At 38.3% G+C, this 18,499-nt stretch overlaps 1 protein-coding gene across 2 annotated transcripts in view; it reads right to left on the bottom strand.

Moving 5' to 3' along the window:
• Positions 1-911: 911 nt before the first annotated feature.
• ssbp2a (single stranded DNA binding protein 2a) overlaps positions 912-18,499 on the bottom strand; it is a 54,771-nt gene continuing 37,183 nt past the window's right edge. For both annotated transcript variants that reach the window (XM_044197740.1, XM_044197739.1), the window contains exons 5-17: positions 9,244-9,333; positions 7,578-7,637; positions 7,398-7,464; positions 5,924-5,994; positions 5,755-5,822; positions 5,320-5,368; positions 5,203-5,238; positions 5,052-5,106; positions 4,859-4,929; positions 4,587-4,665; positions 4,414-4,442; positions 4,191-4,289; positions 912-3,311 (exon numbers count right to left, since the gene is read on the bottom strand). In XM_044197740.1, coding sequence (XP_044053675.1) covers positions 3,282-3,311; positions 4,191-4,289; positions 4,414-4,442; positions 4,587-4,665; positions 4,859-4,929; positions 5,052-5,106; positions 5,203-5,238; positions 5,320-5,368; positions 5,755-5,822; positions 5,924-5,994; positions 7,398-7,464; positions 7,578-7,637; positions 9,244-9,333 — 804 coding nt within the window. In that variant the 3' untranslated portion in view covers positions 912-3,281. The remainder of the gene's footprint in view (positions 3,312-4,190; positions 4,290-4,413; positions 4,443-4,586; positions 4,666-4,858; positions 4,930-5,051; positions 5,107-5,202; positions 5,239-5,319; positions 5,369-5,754; positions 5,823-5,923; positions 5,995-7,397; positions 7,465-7,577; positions 7,638-9,243; positions 9,334-18,499) is intronic.

The following is an 18,499-nucleotide window of genomic DNA, read 5'->3' as shown; positions in this document are numbered from 1 at the left end:
GCTTAGAACAAAGACTGGAAATGGGGAACAGCCTGGCTCTGTCCAAAGGTGAGAAAATTAACAAATGTAGATGTATCTCGTTTGCTTACTCCATACAAAAACATACAAAAAAGTGCAAAAATAACAATTCTTTATATTATATATTATATTCTTTATACAGTTATGTGCCGGCTAAGCTAAGCTAACCAGCTGCTGGCTGTAGCTTTATATTTAATGGAAAGACAAGCGAGTGGTATCAATCTTCTCATCTAACTCTCTGCCAGAAAGCTGTATAAATACATTTCTCAAAATGTTACACTATTCCTTTAATGCTTGTTCACTTTTATGCCCCTCCTGTTTTCAGTTCTTTTTGAAAGATTTTATTTATCTAGGTAGACTTGCTGAGAGACAGGTTCTCTTTTGCAGGAATCATGTTCACAGAGTTCACACTTGGAAGCTATCCAGCTTCCTTGCTGAGGGGTAATGGCTAAAGGGCACTTCATTGGTGGTAATAAGATGCCTTTCTCTTACCAGATTTATTAGATGGTAGCAGGATAAACTTGGATAGATCACTTTCACTTTACCTACCCACATTTATCCGGCCATTCCCAGGACTATCCCGGCGACCTCTCTAGACCACTGCACCCAAGGTTCTGTCACAAAGTGGGTGGCAGCCATGACTGCCAGTAATCCTGAAATGAACCTTAGTAAAAGCTGACTGTGAACATCATGCCAAAGCCAGTCTTTGTTCTGAAATGTTGTCACACTGGAGACACTGCTGTGCTGTTCAATAAAGGGAGCAGACTGAACCACAGCACACAATTTAGAGAGACATAACTCGTGATAACATTAAATTGTCTACAAACACACTCAAATACACCCTGAGTTCATGTCCATACACACACAGTCCTCACAAATGAAGAGAGTGATGCTTAGGGAAGAGAAGCTTTATAGTAGCATATTCAAAACCCATGAAATACTTCTCTGTGTATTTACAAAAACATAATACAAGAATAAAAAAGAGAAAATGAACACATCACAAATGGAGTCCCACATACTGCCACAAAACAGAAAACATGATCCAATTTACAAATGCATCTTCTTGTACTCCCACTTATGGCTTCAATCTAACACAAAAACAAAATAAAATCTCTGTTCAGTTGTGATGGTGCATCATCAGTCCATCCCTCCCTTTTGCAATAATTCTCTCCAGATTTTTCTTTAAATAATAATAATATCAAATACACATACAAGACAGAGGAGCTACATTTGTGAGCTGTACACTTTGCAGTAAAGGAGGGGAGAGGAGAATGTTCACAGGCATATCGACCTTTTTACATGATGATAATACATCTTGGGCAGTGAAAAATTTTTACAACGTTGATTAAAAACAAGCTTATTTAGGCTTTCTGTACCAACCAACCTTTCACATCACACTGAGATCACAGTTTATCCGGATGACAATAAAGTATGAGTGACCAAAGTGACTTTATAAGCTTGTGTCTTACAGTTTACCCTCTATACTGGTCATCTATATTTGATTTCTCTCTCTCTCATTCTAACATTTTATCTCTGGAAAATGTGGGTCATTGCACTCATTTTGCAACTGTGGCTCCAGGAATCAATCATTTGGAAAAAGGTTTAAAGCAACAAATCATATGACTAAATGTACATGTCCAGTGTCCCCTCTTGGTAAATAGAATGGTCAAAAATCAACTATATTTTGCTTTCCCCATCTTAAACTTGTAAACCTGTGCATGTGTATTCAACAGAATGTAAAATCCTCCAAAGGGAAACTCACACTGGGGAGTCTTATGGTTTGAATCACAACAAAGGTTTATCGCTGAATACAGAAAGATGCATCACTTAATTATGAAAAAACTTTCAGTCTGAACTATTGGGTATTAACCTTTGTGCAAAGCTTCTTCCCCAGTGTTATCCATACTGCTCACTCCAGTTAAATTATAGTTAGCATAGTGACTGATCTGATATGATTTAAAGAGAGACTATGCAACTTTTGAAAGAAGAAATAACACATTATTCCTCTTACAAATAGAAATTTAAATTCATAAGCAATAAAATTTACCATTGCTCAATTCAGTACACTTAGGGGTTTTGCTTTTACAGCCTTACTTGGTCTGGTATGACCAGTAGCTTTTGGTTGCTAAATGTTAGCTAATGTTACAAACTTTAGCTAGATACATTACTGTATAATGGAGTCACTTCCTAAGCCACTTCATTGACTGTATGACTCTTATTCGCTTTTATGTTTGGCACTACTTATCATTTTCTGTAATTGTCACTAGCAGCAACTGTGGCTACTGTTCAACAAAAGTTACATAGTCTCGCATTAAGCCTTGAACAAAGCTATTTTTTCCTCAATAACCATTTAATGTGACTTCAAATTCAAAATGCTGGCAAATTTATTTCAGGTTGTGTTGAAGCCTTTCTGCAAATCATGATTAAAGTCTGAAGAAAGAGCTGACTTCGATCTGCTCTTCATTTGCCTCATCAAGCCTTGCAAACGTGATAGAGGTGAGGCAGAAGAAAAATATCTTAATTTTTCCACATTTGGGCTGAGTTTGGGGATGAAAATGAGAAAACTTCTTAGACCCATAATATAAAACGTAAAACACAATATTAGTGGTCTTAAAGATTTAGACAACCACAATTACTAGACTACAAATATCTTCACAAGCCTCAAATAAACCACATTGTAATATGATTGTGATGTCCCTCCAATTCCCTTCCAGAAATGGGCAAAGTAATTTGTCAAGAAAAGACAAAAGATGTTCCAAGTGACAACCAGTTACATCAAATTACAATGTCAATCAAAAAGTGTCTATATCTCTTTAAATCCTTGAAAATTTAAACTTTAGGATAAATAGGATACTGGCCTTTTGTTTTTGAGCATGAACACCGCGATATGATGCAAAAGGCCGAGACATCTGTCTGTGACTGGAGTGTACGCACAGTCTCATACACACTGTATGCAAATATACAAAGAGTTCTCCTCCGGGTTGTTTCAATTTGGTTCCTTTGTACAGTCTCATAGTTGCAGAGGAAGAACTGATGAATGTAGCAGAGTCACCACTTAGAACGGGAGAAGAAACAGGAGAGAGGAGATGTGGACAGAAATAATGGAGTTGGGATGGGTTGAGGGGTAGTAGAAGGACGGAGCCTCGGGCAACTGTCCTGACTAGGCAGGTGGTGGTGGAGGAAGAGTCACTGGCCTAGATGACATCACTTCCTGTCTCACTGCTTTTTCACTGAGCGACTGACCAAACCTGCTTCCAGAGTCTTCACACACTCATCGTCATGTTTGGAGAATACTGCAGAGATAATATGAGGAAAAACAAGTATGTGTGAGCGTGTGTGCATGAGAGAGAAAGCATTTTTCACTGTTAAACACCAGTATCCTGAATTAGAAATCCCTCCAAAATGCTATGGATTGGGCACTAGAAACCCTCTTAAACGTTAAAGGAATAGTTCCACATCATGGGAAATATGCTTTATTGATTTCTTCCCAGAGTTAGATGAGAAGATCGATACTGTCTATACGGTAAATATGAAGCTAGCAGCCGCTTAGCTTAGCATAAAGACTGGAAACGGGGGGAAACAGCTAGCCTGGCTCTGTCAGAATGTAACAAAACCCACCTATCAGCAACTCTAAAGCTCACCAATTAATTGTTGTTGTTTATTTAATCCTAAGTGACTTCCTGGAGTATTGTTGTCACAGTGAGGATGCCAGGCAACAAGTGGAAACTCCAGGAAGTCACTGCTTCCAGCCAAGAAATAGGCCGGCACATAAACCCCCATAAAGCCACAGCTTGTTGTTTACACATTTTTATATGGATTAAACAAAGAGATATAACGTGTTAATTAGTAAACTTAAGAGGTGCTAGTAAGTGGAGTTTTTTCCTTTGGTTAGCTGTTTCCCCTGGCTTCCAGTCTTTATGCTTAGCTACAGTAAGCTAATTGGCTGCCGGCTGTAGCTTCATATTTACTGTACAGATTTGAGAGTGGTATCAATCTCCTCATCTAACTCTCTCCAGCGAAGCAAATATGTGTATTTGCCAAAATGTCAAAACTACTCCTTTAAAAGCATTAACATTGGTTGAACCCATTTTAAACTTAGTTTTATGGTTAACCTAAAAGTCATGGTATGGATGCCTCTAATCATCCCATACAGTAGATGACAATTGACTTACACTTTCATTCTGAAAAGGGTTAAGAAAGTTTCCTCCCATCTCTCCATCCTCCCTGGGGGTCCCGGGCTGGTTACTCATACTTAGGCTACCAGGAGAGTTCTGTAAAAACATATATAAAATACAGCTTAATGGTAATTGTATGCTACTAAAGCTACAAAAATCAGACTAACAACAACAACAACAACAAATTGGAGTTTCAAAGTAAATAAATATCTTCTGTTACCTTGGGGAGACTGTCCATATCACCTGACCCTGAGAGAGGGAACACAAGTATGAAAATGACACAATTATCAAATGAATGCTCCTTTTGCTTAAAGTATTTGACAAATTAGGGGAAAACATAACCAGAGATTTAGAGCCAATGCAGCAATTGCTGTAGTACTGACGTTCCTGTACCTAATGATCCATTCATGTGATGGGGCTCCATTCCAGCCATTCCCCCTAATGGGCCGTCGCCACCTGCACCCATAGGGAACTGAGGAGAACATACGCAGACAAAACAAAAAACACTGTAACAAAATTTACCATTAACAAAACAACAAAAAGTAAAAACAATACAAATTTTTGACACCAAAAACAAGAGCCATCACACCCACACACAAACTCTATAAGCATCTGCACTGCAGTATACTCAGACACAATGATATACAGAGAGAAAAATGTCTCACATTTGGTCGGCTTCCACCAGGAGGGACTGTGTTTATCATAGTGTACATGTTGTCGCCAGAGTTGGTTGAATCTGACGTAACAAATGGAGAAACAATAAGAGGAGAAAAGAGCATAAACATATGTACACACACACACACACACACACACACACACACACACACACACACACACATAGACATACATAGAGCTTACCTGCTGGACTTGGCATTATTGGGGTCCCAGGTGGCCCCCCTCCTCCTGGAGGTCCCTGAAATTACAGTTTTGGTTTCCATAAGATTCATTCATGAACTAATGAATTACAGCCTGTACAGCTAGTGAGCAGCAACAGTTTAAACATACATACCACATAACTTCCCGGAGACGCAGAAGAGTAAGGGGTCTGCAAAAATACAGAAGGAATCATGAAAGAAATTAAATATCTGTTAAACTTTCTGTTGGGTGTCTTTGTTAGAGCACTTACCGAATTGGAGTTTGGAGGATTTGGCCAGGGTCTACCCCCACCAGGTCCCCTGGAACGCACACACACACAAACACATACTTTAGTTTTCTGCTTTTGGCAAGCTTCTTTGTTTCCAATTTATTTGGGAAGAGTTGGCAACAACAACCTCTTCTGTTGCCCGAGAGAGGTGATGGGAACAAGAAGTAAAAAGAAAAAGAAGACAAAATAGAGGAAAGCTGGCTCCTAGCTTCACTTCCAGACCTCTAAAAGCCAAGAACATAGAGTAAAGTTGTCATTAAAAGCTACATAAAGGAAATGGCTGACTGCATCTACTGTAGTGAGAGATTAAGGATGTTTGCAGTTTAATGTTGTCCTTCTGAGTGAGAAAAATGTGGGGAGGTCATTTACATTTACATTGTGTGTGTGTGTATATGACATTATGTAGATATCACTCACATGTTCATGCCGGGCATCCCAGGACCAACCAGGGCATTCAGTGGTGGTCTCATCCCACCTCCATAGCTCTAAAAAAAAAAAAAAACACCAAAATGCCCTCAGTTATGTCTACAAGAGAGTAACTGTCAGAACTAATGCTTTGTAAATATTGATATATAAAAATATAAACCTGTGGCCCTAGTGGTACCATGCCTCTGGGTGGAGTCATCCGCTGCATTGGTCCTCCCATGTTTGGATGTCCTGAAACACAGAAAAAGTCATCGATTTGTTCCAGACCCTAACCCTATCTTTATTGCCTCACTTCATCTACTTTTGAATTTTACACCTTTATCTGGACACTGTAGTGTTCTAAAACCCCAGGAGGACATCAATTTCTGAGATCATGAGACCATCATTTAACATTTACAGTTTTGTGTAAGTTGAGTTGAACAGTAATTGAACATCTTTTAATCTATGCATAATTTATGTGTTATCTGGTGGAGTGAGTAGTTTGTGTAAATGGGGGTGTACTTAAAGGATAAGAAGATATATTTTTATTATTATCAACAAATCCCATGAAGAGACTAAACTAACAATTCATCCGGCTAACAAGTATTGTCTGTGTAGCCACAGACTGATATAGCGTATGTCTCCGTGCTGTAGAACTTCATTGTCATCCAAAAACCATTAAAAACGCATAAAGATGCCATACTGTTGCACTGGGTGACATATGACTTCATTACGATGAACAAGGGAAGTGTATCTTATTCCTCACATCTCATCAAAAATAGTAAAAGCATATAAAACTTCTTCACAGAGCGTGCTCCGTGATCTCCACTGTGACTCTCCAGAGATCAAAAATGCAGTTGTTTCAGAATAAACTGAAGCAACCAAATTCATAGTAATGAAGAAATATTTATAAATAAATATTTTGCCAGTGCAAAACTGTGGCTCTTCAATGTGTGCTAGCGGTGTGGCTCTATGGATGGCAATGTCAGCCGGTCCACAACTTTGGTCCTGACTGAAATATCTCAACAATTATTTGATGGATTGCCATGACATTTTGGTTTCATGGTCCCCCAAGGATGAATCTTACTGACTTTGGTGATCCCCTGACATTTGTGATTTTTGAACGAAATATCTCAACATCTACTAGATGGATTAACACTAATTTTGGTACAGACATTCATGTTTCCCACATGATGAACTTAAATAACTTTTCTGATTCCTTAACTTCTCATTTAGGTCAAAATTTTTATTTGTCCAATACTTTATGACCAAATACCTGCAAAATTAAAGACATTCCCATTATGCTGAGCTTTTCTTTGAGTTTAGTGCTAATTAACAAATGTTAGCAAGCTAAGGTGCTAAAATACAATGGTGAACAAAATCAGCATGTTGGTATTGTCATTGTGAACATGTTAGCATGCCAACATTAGCATTTAGGTCAAAGCACTGTGCCTAAGAGCAGCTTTACAGAACTTCTAACGTGGCTGTAGACTCTTACTCTTGTTAATAGTTTTGGGATGTCAGTTCCATGGCAAAAGCTCAGGCCGGGGCTCCACAGAAGATATTTTTGGGTTAAAAATCAAAAGATAAAATAATACTAATAAACTGGGTGCTGACTGAACATGTGCCGTAATATCTGTGTGTACTATGTGTACCTTGCTGTCTTGTAGGGTCCATTCCACTGGGTAACATAGGCTGGCCACCTGGGACTCCTCCAAGTCCCTACAGAGGGAAGAGGATCCATCAACAGCATTTTCATCACTGTCACACAGATACTGTCATATCTACTATCCACAATTCTGTCTGTTGCCTGCAGGTGTCAGTGTGGCTCCTACCTGATTGGGTAATCTGAGGGGTGGTCTGGGTCCTCCAGGGTATCGAGGTGACATAAATGGCTGAAAAAACAAAAAACAGCATAAATGCAGGTTGAATCACTCAGGGTTATAAATACTGAGTACACAATCTATCACATGCATAACAAACACTCAGAGTTACTGTGTCACGAGGCTGCATGCCCATGTCAATACTCTGTAACAAAACACTACATAGTATCTACATACTTTAAGAATTGATTAAATTGAAAGGAAAATCTTCAAGACAATTTAAAAAACATGACAAAATATACTGTCCTGGGTTGCCAAGCCAGGTGACAAATTATAGTTCTTCTTTTAAAACCCCTATCACAGAAACCAAAGTGATGTATAAACTGTATGGAGCACTATGGGAAGTTTTTTCACTCTCCAAAACAGGAAACCAACCAAAACTAATGCGTATGTCTTCTATTGAGTTTTGGGCTCATTTTCCTTTAACAACAGTTCCATGACAGCAGAGTCGGGAAGCAGATCGCATTTTCATTGGTTTAGATTTATGGAAAAAGAATGAGAGAATAAAAGACTAGGCTCGTTAATAATGATGTAAGTGTATGTGTTGACTGTGTGCAGTTTGGCAGCATGTGTGAGAAGCTGTTTTGCAGCTGTGAGTGGGTTTTCACTTGTCCTCACCACAGACAGTAGCAATGCTGTTGCTATGTCTGCTGAACTGATGCCACTGTGGTCAGAAAAGCCAGTCTGCAGTGTTGAAGAAGCAATACAATGACTTGCCACTAGAGAGCAATGGTCCACTTATTTTGATCAGGGTCTCTTCTTTTAATTAGCCGTCTTCTCACCTCGCAGCTGTGCTGAAGATCCATCAAAAGAAAACAGCTACAGTATTTTAGGTCTATTTAAGTACTATAATGATGCTTAAATCTTGTTTTATGACAAATAAATGCAAACAATTGAGAGAGTTACTAAATTAATAAATTGAATGAATGAGTAAATGAGTGATGTTGAAAGCTAAATATGGGGATATTTCTTTGCAGGTATGGGTGTTCATTGTCTGTGATCTGCATTTATTTTGCCAATAAAATTCAGTAAATCACAAAATTCAGCTGTGCATTCTGTGATGTTCTCTGATCTTTGATCTAGTCCATATGCAAATAATTTTAATGAACCTGAATGAAGAACTGGCAATCTGGTAATTGTTGCGTTTCTTTAACCGATAGGTCTTGACAAGACCTTATCGGCAAGGACCAATTGATTTTCAGGAGGAGATGGAAAAGGCTGTTCGAACTCAAAGTTGGAGTTTTTTGAAAGTGGATCTGAGAAATGCCTACGAAGGCTATTGATCTGTGTGTCATATGCAAGCGTCTGAGTTGAATTGATAATGACGGTTAATCAATGTACAAATGGCAAAGTCCTTCTGATGGAGAACAGAGATGATCTGGGGCGAAGCTGAATGTGTGACTTTTTGTTTGCGAGAGACTTATTTCTAATGTCATGACCCCACACACAGATTAATGCAGATTATACACATAGGCAAAGGCACTGTACTTTAATACATACAGTTAAGTATGAGAGTTCTCTGAGGAACAGCTTCATGAATTAAATACTATATGGAAAAATGTATTTAATAATATTATTTAATACTGTAGGCTATATGTAAGTGGTATGCACAATATACCTGAAAGAATCCTGGAGGGACTGGCCCCACTGGCATGCCCTCTCCTGGGGGAAGGTTCCCAAGGACGGGGCTGGGAGCTGCTGCAGCACTCTGAAAGACGCAAAAACACACATACACACACATGCAAAGACACGCAAAGAAACAGAGTAAAAATCACATCACAACTTAAACTAGTCTGCAGATTCCTTAACACCAAGTACATTTAAGTAAAAATATCAATACTGCTATATAGTACTGTACTTAAATATATATTGTACATTTTACTCCAATACATTTACTTAACAGCTTAGATACTTTGCAGATTAAGGTTTTAGGTTAAATATATGATGAGTTTATAAAATATGAAGCACTGTCAAGGATTAAACTACCCAACAGAATATAAAATAGTTAAAATCAGCTGCAACTCGACCAACAGTAAAATGCTACTTAAACATAAATGCATCAGTAAAAATGGTCGAATAATATAATATATAAGAGTAAAAGACTCACAGGGGCATTTTTTTCTGCATTATGAGACCTGTACTTTTACTTTTGATACTATAAGTGCATTTTCCTAATAATACTTGAGTGCTTTTACTTTAGTGACATTTCTAGGACTTTTATTTGTAATGGAGTATTTGTATATAGCAGTATTGCTATTTTTTGTACTTAAGTTAAACTACTTAAACAAACAAAAAAAAATTGGAATCCAAGGGTCTTCCCCCATGTCTCACTTGCTGTCTCTCCCTCAGTGGGATATTTCCTGTTTCTGCAGATTCCCTGCCATGCTGGCTCAGGTTTATTTTTATACCTTGTGCTTTTTTGTTGTGCTCGTCCCAGACGGGTGGCGCTGGCACATTTCAGCACAGCCTCTGTTTGCTTCCTGTGGCATTGTACTACTTACTAACCCGGAGTTACCACCCAACACTGGCCACTTCCTCAACCTCATTAGGTACACAGACCAGACAACATGCAGAGTGGGAGAGTGTACATCCACATATATGATAATGTGTGAACAGTGAGCACATAAAGCCAGCATGCCTGTGTCTGTGTGTATTATATTTTCAGTATCTGCCCACTCTCTGTTCTATTTCTCTGATCTCCCCTCTCACTTTCTCTTGCTCTCTGAAGGCATCGGCTGGGTGTAAAGAGCTCCAGTGAAATTCACCCACAGTCTCTGAAGTTTCCGCCAGCTGACTTTTTAGGTCAGACAGGAACAAGGTTTAATCAGAGCTGAGATAAAAGCGGACTGACGACACTTCTGAATCCTCCTCTACTCTACCCCACCACCCTCGCTATTCCCTCATCCTCCCTCATTCTCCATCATATCTCCCAATCGTTAATGTTTGGCAACAGGGAACAGGATGCCATGCAGCTTTTTGGTTCCATATTCTGCTGCAAACAGAGCCTGTATTTGTCTCAGCAGATGAATGTACAGATGGACACAGATGGATATTGTATCTCCGTGGTTCAGTGGCGAGAGACTGGATTTGGTTTGTTTGTGTGTACAACATCATGCACAGCATCAAGTGTGTGTTGGGATTTCGTGAGTTCCCCCACCCCCCTTTCTTTCCCTCTTCCTTCTCGCACCCTGGTTTACCCAGAATGCCTTTACTCCCTGGCAGCCTGGAGGTCTGCTGAGTTTGCCTTCATGCACAGAGAGAGAGAGAGGGAGGGCAAGAGGAGAAAAGAGGACAAAGCAGAGATTATGAGTGTGCATGTGTGTGTGTGTGGCAGTGAGTGTTTGTTTGTGTGGGAAAAGTAAAACTGGGGGAGGAAAAAAAACATCTACCTGACCTGCTGACAATGCAGCATTTTCCAAAAACAGCAAAAAATAAAAAATAAAAAAATAAAAAAATTACAACCTGCCAGGATATATCCCTGGCCCAAAACCAGCAACCCCCCCATCTACAGAAAACAAAAACAACACTGGCAACAACACTAACTCCACTGGTACTGACAGTCTCTCTTGATTATGACAAATCAGATTGACTCAAATGACATTAGAAAATCAGAATGAATCACACTGAGAAGGATTCACAAAGCCTCTTTAGAAGAGAGGTTGTGAATCTCTTTTCTAGTTTGTTCTTCAGACAGCACTATGCTGGAGGAGTCTCGTGGTTTGCATAGTGATGCTTGTGTAAAATTTGTGCTGCGGCATGTATAGTACTAGTCTGAGATCTGATTTGCCATTATTTAAAGGAATAGTTAGAAATTTTGTGAAATAAGATTATTTGCTGTCTTGCCAAGAGTTAGATGAGAATATTGAGACTACTCACATGTCTGTAAGTTTAATATGAAGCTACCGCCAGCAGTCAGTTAGCTTAGCACAAAGAGACGGGAAACAGAGGGAAACAGCTAGCCTGGCTCTTTCCAAAAGTAACAAAATCTGCCTATCAGCAACTCTAAAACTCACTATTTCACACATTATGTCTGGTTTGTTTAATCCATGCAAAAAATTAAGTGTAAGAATGACACCTTACGGTTTTACAGGCGTTTATTTGCCAGATTATTTCTTGGCCCGGCACAATAACTTCTTGGAATCTCAAAACTTAGAGGTGAGGGTAGGCAAATTTAGTTACTTTATGGGCAGAGCCTGGTTAGCTGTTTCAGCGTTCTCATCGAGCTCCCGGCAAGAAAGACAATAAGCATATTTTCCAAAATGTCAAACTATTCCTTTAAGTCTGCATTTTTTCAATTATCAACAGTCAATTTTGGCATTAACATTCATAGTAGCTATCTGTATATAATAGAAGTAATACTGTATGTAATGCTAATATCTAAAAGGTAAAATGTAATGGTAGAAATCTGATTTTTAGGGTGCATTTTAACATCTGAGAACAAAGAATGGCTAACTCTGGCCCATTTAGCTTTTTTTCTGTTAATCAACAGGCATTGTCTGCAAAATAAACAAATAAATGGAATGAAAATTAAAGCATGTTATAAGGCTAGTATAAGTGCAACAATACTCCATTGGATTATAAAAAATTAGAGCTAGAGCAATAAATCTGCCAGGCTAATATATCGCCCGACATTAGCTCATTGCAGATATATCAGTATCTGCATGTTGGTCGATAAGTAATTATAAACAAGAAATTGCAGTGCAAAAATGCCAAAAATCACTTTGTCATTTAGAAACATTATTGCAGTTACATAGTTTGTCCACCAGAGAGAACCGGCTAATTTATTCTTCAACTGTTTAGTCCAGTGCGGTAACTACACATCGAGATCACAATTCTATAAAAAACTAAATTCAGGGATTCTGAAAAACGTTTGTCCATGTTATATGTTTATGTAAAAATTTACTACCAGCCCATATATTATTATCTGATTTTTTACATCTAAAATATAATATTGGTATCGCCCCAAAAAATGCAGAATCAGTTGGGATATGACCAAAATCGCTGTACAAGCTGAACTACACACTAAAACATAGGGCCTGAAAGCAGAGTTACAGTGCTCAAGCACTGAAAAAAAGACTCTATTAAGTCAGTTCACTTGGACTGAGGGGTATGATAACAATATCAGCGCTCATTCAAAGTGTCCGTGGTAAACAGTCAATAAAGCTTAAGGGTTTGTAGACTCATAAGACCTGGTATCTGTACAGACTGGGAAGAGTGATAGAGAATTATTTGAGCAACATTTAATATTCATTCCATTGGTAACGACTTAGTATTACTCAGATAACAGTCAATAAAAGTAAATTAAACATGCTGATGTGCTAAGACCTTTACTGTATATACTGCCCCATTCAAAAACTATGCAGTTGCTCATGGCTGTTGATAATTGTGCTGACAGTGAGATTGCAGGGCTTCACCTGATGTAATGTGACCACATCAATATGGTGCAATTAGCTCAAATTAACTACAACAGCGTAGTGACCAGGAAGTTAATGTTTACTATTGGCTGTCGTTCTTACACTACTGTAAATTACTCTGAATTAGACTCAATGAATTCCTGTGAGCCAGTTCTGTTTGAAAACTGATTCACAGCCAAGCTCAACATATTCCAGCACTTAACCTTTGTAAACATCAAAAGCACACAGATTGTTACACATTGTTAATGAGTCCATAATTTACACTTCTCACACATCAGTGTTTACGCTTTGCTGATGATGCCGAGAGAGAGGAACAATGACATATTGAGCTGATTGTATCATAATATACTTTAATGTGTGGAATGTAACTGTCAACAATGAGTCTTTGTACATTTCTGACAGAGCTTAAACACAGTACCACTGATAATATTCATTGCGCTTGACCTAATGGAGTTGATTGTTGATTCAATTTGTGAATGAATTGCAAGACCCATTTTAAGACCCAGATTATCTCACAAATGATTCACAAATCCTCAACTGGTAAATGAAACTTTAAGTTGTTGTTATACTGTATTACTTTTAATAAAATAAAGTCATTTTAAAGAAGGTTAAGGAACAAGACCTCTCTTTTGCATCCCATCCAAGCCCCTACCAAATTATCCAACCGCTCTCTTTATACCAGCTCAAATCTCTTCTGCTTGTCTGTTTCAGAGTTTTGCTCCCTCTCCCTTCTCTGTCTCTGCTGTCTGTCCTTTTGTTTTTACAGAGATTCCAGAGAGACTTGATTCAGTCTTAAGAATCTGAAACAAGACTGTCTGTCCACTCAGCAACCCCCATTACATTAAGCCTTTTGATTTCATGAGTCATCAAATTGTTCAATGATTTGCTCTTTGTGGCTTGTTGTATACTATGATCCCTACATTCGCAGGTACTGGCGTTGTAACCAAAAGGTGTTTGTGATGAAACCCGAGGCAGTGGAACAAATGTCTTCAGATGAACACCTGCATCTCCTGGCAAACTCATTTGTTGCATAAATTATTCAAACCACCACCCTCCAGGAGATTGCTACAGTATACCAGACATACACAACAAGACATACAGTACAGTGCACTACAACATCACTGCACGTGCACTAAAGTACAATGCCCTCCACAGAGACAAAATGTCCAAAAAGAGGGTAAAATGAGATCAGTGCCTGTAAAAAGCATGTGCACAAATAGATTCTGATGTTCAGGATAAAAAAAATGGTCAAGACAAGCAACTCTTTTTTCCATGTAGACTGCACAGTCATGGTTTTGTGTATGTTGTGTGTTTTCTGACAAAGATAACATACACCAACAAAAAACATACAAAGAAAGCCAAAATTTGTGATAAATGTATCATATGTCAACATCAAAAGGACTTTGCTTGAGTGTGAGGTCAAGTTGTCCAAGCACAGTTTCAGATGTGTGTGAGGACTAAAACAAAGAGTAGGAAGACCTCAGCCACCTCTCTGCCATCACAGTGCTACACACATTGCGGCAATGTGTACCATTTTGCCATTTGAAATGATGCACTTCACTTATATACGACCACATTGCTTTATTTTTATCAAACATCCTTTCCCTTCCTTCCATTCCAGGACTGTGCAATGAGTGCTGAAACGTTGAATCATTATGGACAAAACAAAAAAAACATGTAGATTTCAGATTGAAAACATTTTGTGTAAAGTGATCAACATGCGGTGCTTTCCTGTAGAAAATACAAAAACTGTTGATGGAACTGTAGACACTGAAATGTAGTGCAATTACACTACAGTTTACTACTTTCCAAGCTAATCAGACTTTCTCCGTACTACATTCACAGTACACTAATCCCATCAGACTAAAGGGCTCAGTAATACTTAATGAGATAACTCTTTCATCCCTATATGTTTACCGATTATGTTCCTCGCTAATGTGTGTGCGTAATGCATGCATACTTTGTGTGTGTGTGTGTTTGAGTGTATGTGTGAAGGTGGGGTGTCATTTTCATTCAATACTTCAGAGACTGAGAGACACTCAGATTCGTGAGTGGAATCTCAAAAGGCTGTCTGTGTCTGTCTTCTCTCTCTCTCTCACTGTCTCATCCAGCACCGACCGTTGTCTGCTTTCTCCACCTCTCTATCTCTCACAGGCACACTTTGCTTCTCACACAAATCTGCGCTGTCTAATTTTTTTTTGTATTCATATACCACCCCATGACAATACATTTCTATCACACATCTGAAAGTAGACTTAAAGGACAGGTGGTGGTATTCTATATTTTTCTTATTGTCATTAAATCCCAGTGTTGCCAGTGTAGCCAAAGCCTCCTCCTTGTAGTTTATTTTGAATCACTCCTACATACACTGTCCTACTGCAGTAAATAATCAAATGTGTATTTATATAGATATAGATATTATATAGGTATTTATATAATAGTCCCCAACAAATGCACAATGTACTCCTGTTTGAGTAGCATTTGTGGAAACTATGGCTGTTTGATAATTCCGTAGCCTTTTTAAAAAATGAAACAAGTGATGATACAATTGTGAACAATTTCAAAGATTTATGTCTTTAGTACATATGGGCTTTAGTACATATGGAAAGAATGGGCTTGGGATTGAGAACCATAAACAGGATAGCAAAGTCTAAAAGTATTGGGAGACAGAATAATGCATTGGTTTTGGTTATTTAATGGGATTTGCTAAGAAAAATATACAGTAGCCTAACACCACCCTAATCCTTTAAACTACTTCTCTGTCAGATTATTTAATAGAGCTGCAACTAATGATTATTTTCATTGCTGTTAATTGTCTATATTTTCTCTATTAAGCGATTCATTGTTTGCTCTATAAAATGTCAAAAAATAGTAAAAAATGCTTGTCACAATTTCCTAAAGCCTAAGGTGATGCCTTAAAATGGCTTGTTTTGTAGAAATCAACAGTCTAAAACCAAGATAAAACAAATTTATTTAGTTTAATATGATATAAAACACAGAGAAGCTGGAGCCAGAGAATGTTTGGCATTTTTGCTTTAAAGAATGACTTAAACAATTAATCCATTATCTAAAAGGTTGCTGATTACTTTTCTGTCGATAAACTAATCAATTAATTGTTTCAATTCACATTTTTAACACTAAGTTAATGGTGGAAATATTACTAGTGACTAGGGTGACGATATTTTCTTGGGGAATTCGATTACAGTGAAAAATGACAGGGAGAAAGCAGTGAGAGTGTAAGAAGTCAGAAAAGTCCCTCATTCTGTAGCTTTTGGGTGGGGGTGGGGGGTTACCACTGTGTCTCAAGGCCACATGCAGCACAACAGGATCTACAAATGACACACCACACAGGAAGGAACTCCGTCCCTCCTCCCTCTTTCCCGCTCCCTCCATCCTCTCAAATGCCATTAGTCCACTTCCTGAATAAGGGAGGGGGGGAAATGGAAAGAAGAGATGCTACCAGCCTGCATGACACACAACCACATACACACACACACACACACACACACACACACACACACACACACACACACACACACAGTCACAAACTGAACACATTCACATATGCACATTAAATTGTGAGAGCGGAAGCACAATAAGAAGATTGATTTCTGCATTAGTGTAAATGCACAGAATATAACTGTCAGTCACTGTCAAAAGCATAACTACTGTAGAGTATATCTATATCTATAACTAAGAGTTTTAACTAAGAAAACACAGTCAGGCAGCACAGAAGTAAGAAAGACAGAGGGAGAGTGTGAAAGTGTGTTTAGCAGCGTAGAGATGAGAATGCGGGTGCTCTGCTTTTAACCATGTATTATTCACAGTCTCCCATGGCGACCAGAGACAGATCAACACGCTTCACTGTCCGATCCCGAGCCAAACTCACTTTTCAATTCCAAGGCAGATAGGCTTAAAATCACCCTCTGGCATTCAGAGCTCCCTTTCTTAACCAAAACATGCCATATGTCACAACAGTAAAACACAGAAGCGAGTGGAAACAATTGTTCTATCTGTGCACTTCACCCCAGATCTCTGCTGTTTAGCAACAATATCTGGCTGAGTTCAATCTGCCAAGAGAAAAAAAAACAATTATGTGTTTGAGTGTGTTATGTTAACATGAAGCAAATCCAGGTTGCTTTGGCTGATATTCCAATTTCATACAACCTGGGTCTTCTTTTTGTAGTTTTGACATCATCATCATCATCATCATTTCTTTTGGTCATTTTAACATTGTACTCATCAAGTTAAATGATACATTTGGTGAAAATGTGTGTCTTATTGTCAACAAATCCCATGTAAAACCCCAAATCAAGAATTAATTGATCCTTCTAACAAGTATTGTCTGTATAGCAGCTAAACCTAAACTTAAGGGAAATATTTTATTTCTACCGATAGTTCTTCTTATGAAACTGCTAATTTCTGGAAAGAGACATTGCTATTGAGCTTTAAAATGTATTTTTTGCCGCTTTGAGCACCACAAGCCGACTGCTATATAGTTCCATTATATTCGAGAAAGACAGACATCTCTACGACCGATATCTGCAAAACTCTGCAACTCACACCAAAACAATCTAGATGGATAAATAGCACTACAGGTAAGAGGAAAAATATGCATTTTTGATTTTGGGATGAACTGTCCCTTCACAGCATACCATGTGTACAAACATTCCTTCTTCTGGCTTTATGTGGTATATTTATTTATATTTATTGGTATATTATTATTGGCATATTTTATTATAGGATCTTCAATTGCTCATGCATGAATCCATAAAAACAGTCCATATGTTTCTCCATAAAGCCATTATTTTCACCACTTCCTCACAATTCCATTTACCTCACGTGACGGTCAAAAACAGTCTTGTCCGTCTAGCAACACCTGACACCTCATTAAAATTTCCTACCTAGTATATTGACCACAACCTGTGTACAAATTGATGAACTACATTACATGGACCTTTTTTTTTTTAGGAAAGTCTGTGTAGCCTGATATACCTTATGCATCTGTACCATAGACCTCTAGAACATGGACATTTGGACACTAGAGCGTTAAAAATGTATACGCCCCGGTGGCTCACCTGGTGGAATGTGAGCACCATGTGCGGGGCTGGGTCATTTGCTGCGTGTCGTCCCCTCTCTCTCTCTCTCTCCCATATTTCCTGTCTCTCTACAGCTGTTCGATCAAATCAAGGCAAAAGCCCCCAAACAATCTTTAAAAAAAAAAAGTTTATACATTCACGGCTGAAAATAGTCCCCAACAAATGCATTATTTACCCCTGTTTGAGTAATGTTTGCTAAAAACTAAATTGCCCAGTTGTTTAAGGTAATCACTGAGCTTTAAAAAAAAAAAAGTAAGTAGAAATTCGTGAGCCATGTTTAAAGGTTTGTCTTTAGTAGGAACCAGTGGTCTGTATTGAGAGATGGATTAACACATTATTGGTTTTTGTCTTTTCATTTGTT

Source organism: Siniperca chuatsi, linkage group LG5, assembly GCF_020085105.1.
Source record: "Siniperca chuatsi isolate FFG_IHB_CAS linkage group LG5, ASM2008510v1, whole genome shotgun sequence".
Classification (NCBI taxonomy): Eukaryota; Metazoa; Chordata; class Actinopteri; order Centrarchiformes; family Sinipercidae; genus Siniperca; species Siniperca chuatsi.
The sequence above is the reverse complement of the archived record's forward strand: the minus strand, read 5'-3'. Positions and strand labels throughout refer to the sequence as shown.